Genomic DNA, 11,002 nt, shown 5'->3' on the forward strand with positions numbered 1-11,002 from the left:
AGATATTTTGTCCGTGATTTAGTTGATGACCTGGCCTTGTGGGTTAGGCCTTCTGAACCCCCCCACCGCCCAAGTGGATGAAGTCAAGGAGATGCTGCAAAAGTGGTGGTGGTGCTGGAGGAGGAAGGTACAAAGCAAACCATTCTGTGAAAGTCTTTGTTGGAGACGTTAGCTTGGGTAGGAAGAGGTCATGGTTGTGCTCTGAAACTTCAGCTAAGAAATCCATTAAGTAATGCTTGTTAAATGCAATCTCTTATGTGTAAAAGCAACCGAGGCTAAGAATAGTATGTCTACTTCACTTCTCACCAGCTTGAACAAAAGACGTGACAAATGCTACCATACATCAAATGCACTTGGCTATTCATGAAAGTGGGAAAGAATGTACAAAAGTTTTCTAAACATTAAAATATGTCTGTGAGGGGGAATATATAAGGAATCAACTATGCAAAATAGCTCCAAGAACCGCAGTAAATATGAGGGTTTCTGACTGTCAAGCAAGTAACAAGCCAATCTTATCAAAGGGTCAAATGTCCTTTCCTCTCTCTCGCTCTTGGTGTCTTCCTATTGTAATAAACTATAGAACTGAAGGTCAATGAACAGAAAGGTTCACATTAACAGATTATATTAACCTTGAGAGGCCCAATGCAAACCTATAGGCTAGCCTTGCTTCTCAGAAACAATAAAGCAACACAAAAGGCTTCCTGATCAAAATATTTCACATTTCACTGTCCATCCCATCCAGACTATCCTTACTGTGTTCAGATTGGAGATGGATTGGCTATGGGTTTTGTCTCGTCACTGTGCAAGCAACAATGGAAAGTCTTGTGAAATTCATGATTGTTTTTTTTTTGGGGGGGGGGTTGGTTATGAAGCTACAGCCTTAATTCTAGCTGCCCTAGAGTGGCATCTGTGAATGTCCCTGCCAGTGCTGTCTAAATTAGGAGTCCTACAAGCTGCTCTCACTTTGAATCCCATTGCCTGTGTCTAAGCCAGATAAACTGGCAATCTTATTCACACTGTGCATCAATTAGGCAAGGATAACTTTAATCTCTGTGGGGCGGGGGGGGGGGGGAGTCAGCAAATGTATTCAATGACACGCAAAGCTTGGACACACTTTAAACAGTTTTTATTTTTGTTTTGGTAATGCTGTCAACAGCTGGGAAGTAAACAGCAGCCGCCAGAAATGTCTGAGCTGCAGCATTTTAACCCGTTTGGAAGTTCAGTTAGTGAATCGGATGCTGTCCTGCTCTCTGCTTTTATAAAGGGGTATTTTTGCTGGGTCCTTAAGTGAAGTATTGTATTACAGCTGTCTATCAGACATTTGCTTCTTAAGGACAGAGACACAGTTATGCTTCTACAAAAGGCAGCATCTACTCCAATTTAATTGTAATACAATGTAATAATTCTCTGCATAGATCTTCACTCTCCAAACTACAGTTCAGTCTAAATTCTGCCCGTACCTGCACTGCTGTGGGTTCTAGTTTCTATTCAATCTGATTTGAAAGGCCTTTCATTGAAATCAAAATTTCCAAATGAAGATCAAAATGTGTGGGATAACTGTACCTAAAATCAGTTAAATATATCTATTTGTTTTTTTCATGATAGTTTATTTGTGGAATTATGAATTATCATAAGCTTTTACAAGAAAACTTAATTCCACTTTTGTTTTTCATCTCACCTTTATCAAAAGGTAAAACACTGTGAAAATGTCCCACTTGTAAACAAAGAATATTAACAACATACAAAATACATCAATTATATACTTCTTCATGTACAGTGTCTGACAATTTTGATACACCGGTTGTACATATCATTGATATTTTTTCCCACATTACAAGATTATGAGTTTTGGGCCGTTCACTCCTAATTATTGCTAGAGCACTTTTATGCAGTTGCAGTCTTCATTTTCACTCCTCTGTCAAGACAATTTTGCTCGGTACAGTGTTAAATAAACTCGTGTCTCATAGCAACATATCTTGATATTCAGTAGTGAGTGTAGCAATCACATTATTCTCCCATCAGGCTTTTGGAATAAGTGTGTAACACTACAAACAATATCACTTCACAACAGATAATGTAATCACAGTTCACTGTCGTATAATGTCCCTTTTAAGCATGCATGTAAACCTTCTTTCAGAACTACTGAGTGCTGCATTTCAATCAGTGGGAGTGCCAGCCTTCACTAAACTGAAGCACATTCTGTTCAGTGAAGGACAGAGCTGCATCTGCACTTGCTAGTCCCACTTTTTCACGACTCACGGCATTCACAAATCTGTGGCAGCATCTTGTAGAAGGATAGAGAGGTTCAGAAATGGAGAAAGGCTGGCTTCTATAGACTGAAGCCTTCAAAATGAAAGCCAGGTCAAACCACAGCTTTGCAAGTCTACATTGATCAATGTGGTACATTGGCTTGCTTGCTCATCTCCAGTAGGGGGCAAACAAATGATCACTGTTCACAACCACACTGGGCAACTGTGAGGTTATCTGGTATCTCAAGCAAATTTCCTGAACATTTTCTAGTCTCCTTCTAAAGCTGCCACACTGTGTTACATATTTGCCAACCAGGTAGGTTAACAGTCTTGCTTGAAATCTCAATACTGAACCAAAGCTGGCCAATTTGCCCTTAGGAATAATGCAGTTGTTGACAACCTCATCAAAGCTTTATTTTCTGTCAGTCTCTGATTAAAGAGATTAGTTGGAGGAGGTGGTTGTGTGCAGTGGGTCCGTGACACTCACAAGCAAGGGGCTGCTGTTCTGCTTGGAGACGCCTCTGAAGAGATGGACCTGAGGCAAAGAATTGAAGTTGTGGGGCTCCGACTCCCAGGCCACCCTGCTCCACTGGTGTGCCTGAGCTCCCAGCATGCCCTGCTCGGTGTGCTCCCGGAGGCGGAGCATCTCCACTGCAGAGATGCCGACGCGAGCGCGGCCTCCCAGTCTCGGGCCTGGCCAGCGCTGCCGGCGCCTCTGCTGAAGGATAGCCAGCAGACCCTTCTTGAAGTTCTCGTTGAGGACGGCGTACACCACCGGATTGCACACCGAGTTGCTGAACCCCAAGAGTTGAACTGTCGTGAAGACCACAAACTCCTGATCTGACCCCAAATTCAGCTTTCCTGTGAATCACAAGGATGTTATGGTATGTTATCTTATCTTATCTTATGTTAAGTTATGTGTGAATGCTAAGGAGGGGTTGGCTGCTACTTTCAAATTGGAACTGCAAAGTTGGTCTTGTTTTTGCTGACCGACACAATGCTACAGAAAATTGTTTATTGTGTTTGACAATTTCTCAACAGCAATGTTTGACATGAGAACATGAATAAAGTCTTTGTTTTGGACATTGCTTTTGATGGGAACATAGCTTTACTCTGTGTGATGATTCTGGAAAGTTTAATTTTGACTTAACTGGATTGAAAACGGTTGTGTGCAGTCAGATCAGGGTTAAAATAAAATGGCCGCAGTCAAGTGCCTGTCAAAACTGTTCATCCAAGATATACACTGTATGATATTAAAATGTTCCACTTCACTTGAAATGTAATTTCATATCGGTTAACAGTTAAACCCACTGAAATGCCTACAGCTGTTGATTTGTCTTCTGCCGAGGGGAAAACAATCCTTGCATTTTATTCTCAAACTAATGTATTTTAAATTATACAGAGCTGAACATGAAAAATATTGAAACATTTGCGGATACATTTTTTTGTATTTGCACACAGGATTGATAAAATAAATGAAAATCCAAAATGTTGACCAACTAACCCAGCCCAGCTTTTGCTGGTTTACAATTCCAATTTCCTTTGGTTTCCTTTAATATATAATCCTGAACACATCATCAAAGTGTAATGAAATTCATAGTAGAGCAACTCAACATACTAAGTGATTTCAAAATATGCTTACCATAGTCAGAGAGCAGAGAAACCAAATGAAAGGGCATCCAGCAGATAGCAAACAGAAGAACCACAATGGCCATCAATTTTACAGCATGCCTCTTCTTCCTGTAATTGAAAGTAAACATGATTTCAAGGGTCAGTGTGATGCAAAAATGGCAGTTTCCACATCTCTTAGTTTTATTTATACCTTAAACATGAACAGCATAATATCCTGCATATTTTGAGTTGTTTGTTTGCTTTTTTAAATCAAAGGTTAAACTTTTAACATCTTTAAGTCCAACCTTGCTAACATGACACAGAAATGCAAATACATTGATATATATATGGCAGAGGACATCAGAGGACACGTATCCATCTCTGCCAATTCATTTAGGAAAAGGCTACTCGTAATATCATGACAAGAGCTTTGTATATTGTCTTAATGGGTCCAGTATTCGTTTTAGTTCTTCGGTGTTTCAATGCAGCTATTGTGCTGTGAAATGATGTGAGATTACTCTCCAAGTAAACTCAGTCTTGAATACTAAAATCTCATGAGATCCTTGCCCGGTTTACATGGCATTTTAAGTGTGAGAAATCGATTGACCTGAGGGATGTGATTTTGCTTCATCTTGAGAGAACGGGATATGTACATGTACATAAAGACACGACTGTGGAGGCTCTCGGCGCAGTGGTTAGCGCTGCTGCCTCACAGCTCCTGGGACCTGTGGCTCCATTCCAGCCTTGGGTGTCTGTCTGCGTGGATCTTGCATGTTTTCCCTGTGGCCCTGTAGGTTTTTGCCCACCGGTTTAGGCTCCGGCCCACCGTGACCCTGTACTGGCTAAAGTGGTTATTGAAAATGGAATCATGGATTGACAGACTATCCTACAATATTTACACTCTTACCTGGTGATCTTGTTGATCTCAGAGCCTGGCAGGGCCTGAAACATGATGTCATGGACACGGTGTTTGCCCCACAGCTCACGTATGATCCTGCCGTACAACACACCCATGGTAATCATGGGAACCAAGAAGACCAGCACCAACAGGAAAGTGGTATAGGCTTGTCGCTGCTGGGAGTGAGGCCACACTTCCTGGCAACAGGTGTAATGAACATCGAACAGGAAGTCGTACATCACCTACAGGAAATAGAGCCCACCATCACAGAAAAGTAAAAGAAGTAACACCTTGTAACTTAAACGCTTTATTGCAAACATTTAACCGCTTTTAAATAGAATAAGTAGTAAAATAAACATGTGGTACTTATATATGGAGTATTTATGCTTAATCAAAAGGCAAGAGATATGAGTTCACCTGGAATACACCTATGAAAGGAACATTTTTGGATTAATATGGGAATTTATCTTTCTCAAGGTGCAGCTCTCCCCACTAGACTTCCCAAAGATGTATTTTTAGTGTTTCCTTTTAGATAAGATTTGATGGGGACTTGAAAACAGCTGTAGACTACATGCTGAACAGGAAACAAATAGCCTTCCGCTTAGGTACAATCAGTCTTTCTTTTCGATTTTCTTTTTCTACCTACTCTGGCCACTTACACTAACAACAGCTAAAGAAAAATACTCTGTACTCCATTAAGTAAAAGCGGTTAATAATGTCTGTCCTTCCAAAGGGTTACTATGGATACAAAACCATCATGGAAACTCACCAACCAATCCTAAAACAGTGACACATTTCTTAAATTGTCAGTAAACATTTGCATAGACCAATGATTCATCTTGTGTTCTTACTGGAATTTCAGTAAGATTCCCTTCTGACACCTTAATTTTGACTGCCTGGTTTGAATGAACAGATGCATATGTATGTGTATTGTAAGCACTCTTATTAAAGGGTGTTTTTTTCTATCAGTAGAATTGTACCTCAACTTCGTGGGCATACCACATCGGGGAAGCAATCACTACAGCAGCTAACCAGACAGCAGCTGGGAAAGAAAATTAGACACATTTAAGAAACAGTTATGGAGGGTTAATCTTAATTCTAATTAACCCATTGTGAGAAAATTATCTGTCTTGATTTATTTCAACTGTTATTTTTGGTACACACACACACAAATCAGGAATTTGCTAAACCAAAAAATAAATATAATTAAAAAAATCAAGTTCAAATTACTGCATTTGTAATAAACAACATATTTTGTACCTTTTCAAATGTCACAATTGGTTTTACACAGAAGAGTGTATTGTCGTTTTTTTTTCCATCATGGAGGTTAAAAATGACATTCCTCTACACAGAGGTATTCTCAGAGTATTGTGGTGTATTGTGACGCTGTTAAAACACATATTTTAGACCTGCAGTAGACTTCATTCCAGGGATTTTTCATGGGAAATTAGTTTCTTGAGTGTGACTGTAGAAGAGCGGTGAATGGAAGGCTAATTCAGACACTCTTTCATTTCCATTAATGCACAGAACGTGTAATTCACATTAGTAAAGCAAAAACAAACACCAACAAAATCCCTTTTATGCAGTATGTCTTTTCTCAATTTTTTACAAATATTGCATTTGGCCTTGTGTTGCCTAGTGTGTGAACACAGTCTTATTTGGACGTTGTGTTTGGTGATCTGCCCTTCTAACTTTGCAGATGAGCAATTCTATTGTACTGCACATTTATAGGCTAGTGGGGTTCAATTTAACTTAAATTGTGCCTGTAGCTGAGTAATAGTTCATACATTGGTATCTCCAGTCACTTGCAAACAAATGCATCTAAGTTTGTAAAGTGTGGAAGCCCGTTTCTCTATCTGATGCCAGCAGACGTTTGCCCCTTACCCAGCATCTTGATGGCATGGCACGGGGAGTACACCTTGCGTAGCTGCAGGGGGTACAGTATTCCCTGAAAGCGCTCCACTGCAATGCAGGTCATGGTGAGGATGCTGGTGGAGACGGCAGTCACTTGCAGAAATGCCACCAGCTTGCACAGGAACTGCCCTGAAACATAGTAAGCATCATCTGTTTCCTGTGTTTGTTTTTGTTCATATTGGTCACACCAATTGCATGCCACATTGGCACTATTGTTTAAGGTATACTTCTTATTAGTCATGCTTTGAACTTATCTAAAAGTGAGCGAAGAGAGAGACAGAGTAAGAGAGTGAGAGAGAGCGAAAGAGCGCACTGTTGAACTGAGGCTAATTAGTAATGTCTACCTCCTTTTCTATAAAGGTAATTAAGGAAGTAATGCTCCACACACATTATATATATATATATATATATATATATATATATATATATATAGGAAAAAAGACACATTCAACTCAGTAACCACAGCCATTTCAGTCTTCTTTGGAAATGCTAATTGGATCTTTGTATCCAGCAGTCGGAGGGCAAGGCTGCTTGAAATGTAATAAGCCAAGGGCAGCTTCCTTCATTGTTTTATTTGATAGTTGGAAGCAAAAGCTCAACTTTAACTGCAGAGGACAGAAATGTGAACCTTTAATTCACATTGACAGGTAGAAGTAGCTGACAGCAAAAAAAATAAAAATACCTTGACAAAGGTATGAGTGATGAGTGATGAGTTTGCGTGCGTCAGTGTTACATAGAAAAACGATGGACGGAGTGTGTGGTAGAAGAGAAGAAGAGAGGGAGAGAGAGCAAGGTCATCTCCCAACTCCCAAGTGCACGTTGAGGAGACAGAGAGGTGGTCACAAAGGATGGCATAACAGGGAAAGAGAGATCAGGGAAGAGCACGGTAGACAAAATATGGAATATGGTGTTACAGGGAGATGTTGATTTTGCATGGGATTGAGAGTACAGGTGGGAGAAGATAGCTGATTGGTCAAACAGCCTCTGCGCAGACAGGCTATGGTATCAGTACAGGAAGGAGATGAGGAAATGATGCTGTTGTGTCAGTTTTTGATATACAAGGTTCCAATTCCTTCCCTGTCCTTTTTCTTTGTTTTCTAAATACAAAAATGTTTACTATATTCCACCCTATCAATAGAGTCTAACAATTAAGCCATTGTTCAACTGGCACTCATCTGTTTTTGTTTTCAATGCTGGCAGCATTTACACATCGGTGCCTTAGGTTTCTGCACTGCCTGATCCCCTTTTTTGCCCCAGGTTGACTGACTGAAAGACTGGAAAAGACTTTCCTCAAGCTTGCTATCACGTCTCCATTTGCCCTAAATACATGAATGCGCAAACAGATCAGGACTGGAAGGAACCCTGTCCACTGATGTGGTTGTTGTTTTTTCAGTTCGGCCTTGGAGCTGAATAGCAATAATTATAACCCACCCACCCCATCCTATGACACAGGCAACAAATGCTATTAGAAGATCAAATCCCGGAGTAGCTAATACCTCTACTTTCAATCGCTCCAAGCAGAAGCCTGGCTCGGAGAGTGCTCATATGTCTATGTGAGAGACAATTTGCCTAGAGTAGGAGTGGAAGCCCATTTAAACTCCATAATATGTCAATTAAATATTTGTCCATAAAAAAACAAATGTTAATATAAATCACTCCATTAGCCACGTTTTCCACAACCTCTGTTAACCTTAACGCCTTGAGGCACAATATTACCCTGGTGTAAAAGCAGCTGCGCATTCGGCCTTGCAGATCGATCAGCCCACTGTACTCTTAGAAGGTCCCCTGTGTTCAAATTTCCCGGACAGATGAAATTAAGTACATTCACATGCTTCCTTCATTTAAAACAACATTAAAAAAGTTCCCATTCTCAGCGGGTAGGATTTATTCTCCCTCTATCGTGCCTAAAGCCGAACAACATAAAACGTCTCGTATTGTGCCGAAGAAAATCTAAATGAAGTGAAATACAAAAGTCTTCCATAAGTAATTTGCAGGCCATTCTGTGAGTTCCTTCTGTGAGGCAATCATAGTGTCTTTTTTCTTTTTGGATTGCAAGCATAAAAGAAGCAAGCATGGTGCTTTGTGATCCAATATAAGCATTTTAGTTCCATAACATGTGGAATAAAGACCTTGTGCAATGGATGACCTGACCGCTTCGTTCTATTCCTTATAGAGAAGACTTGTGACAGCAGACCGCTTCAAAAATGACAAATGGGAATTACAGTACTTAACATCACAAAAGGAAAGTGTTTCAGTGTGAATGAAGGTTTTGAGGGTCGGTTAGAGAGCAGAAAATATGTTCTCAATTGGGAGAGCTGTTCTTGTATTATTCTTTTCTTCTTCTTTTAAACGGGCAAAAACCGTAACAGATTTATATTTATGTTTAATCCGGAAAAAAATTAATTGCGGGTAAAGTAGGAAATAAACACATCCACTTATTTTGGATGATTATGTGTGTACATTATATTTTATAATAATTTGAATTATATAGTTATTTTTTTATCTAAATGTTGGCATATTTTTTATTTTTTTATTTGACTTATAAACTGAAAATATGAGGCTGTCAAGTTTTGTTTTTCCTCCTGTCTTTGTATGACTCCAGTGCCTCCAGGACAATATACTGGCCGTCTCCTAATTCATGACCCTCACTCCGTGGTTGTGGATAGCCACAGGGTCCCCTGAGGTTCCACTCTATTACAGCGATTTATCAATAACATAATTAATCTGAATCACTGCCTGTTGCCAGATTTTGAAATTGCCTGTTAAACCTACGGGGCAGTGTGCTGTGGCTCTCCACCGCCATGGGCGAACAACAAGTGAAGTGGACAGCTGATAAATGAGAGAGAGGAGACAAACACAGCCGAGACAACTATACCCAGTTGCTGTCCAAGATACCGACCTGCAAGCCAGTTGGTGAAGAAGTGCTGGAGGAAGGTGGTTGGGATGCAGAAAATGGAGATCAGGAGATCGCTCAGCGCCAGGGAGCAGACGAAGAACGTAGTGGGGGATTGAAGAGCCTTTCTTCGACAAAGCAGCACCATCACGACTGTGTTGCCACCCAGCGCTAGTATGAAGATCACCACGTACAGGATGCCAAAGATGGGTTGGAGGGCGGGGGGCAGCCGGGGCACATACACAAGTGGCTGGAGCCCAAACTGCTGGATAAACTGCTGCCTAGATAGGTTGGAAGCGTCCAGCCAGAAGTTAAGCATCTCGGGTGTGAAATTCATTCTCGAAGCCAGGTCTCCCTCACGCCCAAGAGCTCCACAGAAGACTTGATGTAAAGGGCTCTTGGAGATCTTCCTGAGGGTACCTGAGAGAGTGTGCTCCTCTTCTACTGCAAATTCTCAATGGCAGGGTCTTGGAAATTGGTTGAGTTGCACCTCTAAATAAGACAGAAAAATCGTTACTGAAGTGGTTCGCAGGGACAGCTGTGGCTGGCCAAAAACAACTATGACCCAAATGCGCAGTAATATGAAATGAATGTCCAGATGGCCTGGTTGGCTCAACTGCATTCAAATCAGTGCCTTACCAGTGCAGTCTTTCACCACTATCTATGATGCTTCTAATCTGTCTGAATACAGTAAAAAGAAAAGGACCAACATGAATAATATCAAATATAAGACCCTAATACACCGAACATGAAAGGCACACACAGTATTAGTAGGACTGATACATTATGACATGGAGTGTTTGAACTACCACACACAAGCACCCTGCAGTGAAGATATGTTTTAGTAATAATATACAGTAATGGGGACATGAGTTATATTATTCATTTTGAAAGTTTTTGTTCTATTTTAAGCCCAGCGGACCTTAATGAAATGCATGTTCACTAGGCAATTGATCTCTGTATTCCCGAGAGAGAATATCTGAGGTGCCAACACATGACGGCAACACCTTATGGCATTTGTGCCTCTCGATATTGATCACCTGGTGTGGTGATTGCTTTCAAATGACACCAAATTACACTAAAATTGAAGGAAAATGTCTTTAATGACAGCAGTTAGTCCTATATGTTGGCTGGCCAGCAGAATTGAAAGAGAATATGGGGCTTGGGCAGGTGTGGGGGTGTGGGTTTTGTAAAGGGCACATGCCAATCGAAAGCAGCTATACAAAAATGGTAACCTTGTGTTAAGACTGAAAACATGGCCTTTTGCATTGCTCAGTTATTAGAGTTATTACTTTAGGGTTTGCCCTCGGGATATAGCACTTCCGAGTCTGTTATTTCCATTCTGTCATCATCGTGCACTTTGTATTTGTTGGTAGACAGGTGCCATCGCAGTCTGGGTATTGTGTGCAGTTCTCAGTGTGCTGCTTATGGACAGAT

At 40.7% G+C, this 11,002-nt stretch overlaps 1 protein-coding gene across 1 annotated transcript; it reads right to left on the reverse strand.

The window, feature by feature from the left end:
- Positions 1-1,169: 1,169 nt before the first annotated feature.
- LOC136758297 (QRFP-like peptide receptor) lies at positions 1,170-9,902 on the reverse strand. The gene is made up of 6 exons (XM_066712544.1): positions 9,572-9,902; positions 6,643-6,801; positions 5,739-5,800; positions 4,768-5,000; positions 3,892-3,989; positions 1,170-3,110 (listed from the first exon to the last, which is right to left on the reverse strand). Exons 1-6 carry the CDS (start codon positions 9,900-9,902, stop codon positions 2,692-2,694), a joined length of 1,302 nt encoding a protein of 433 aa, XP_066568641.1. The 3' UTR covers positions 1,170-2,691.
- Between the last annotated feature and the right edge of the window lie 1,100 nt (positions 9,903-11,002).

Source organism: Amia ocellicauda, chromosome 9 (genome assembly GCF_036373705.1).
Source record: "Amia ocellicauda isolate fAmiCal2 chromosome 9, fAmiCal2.hap1, whole genome shotgun sequence".
NCBI classification, from domain to species: domain Eukaryota; kingdom Metazoa; phylum Chordata; class Actinopteri; order Amiiformes; family Amiidae; genus Amia; species Amia ocellicauda.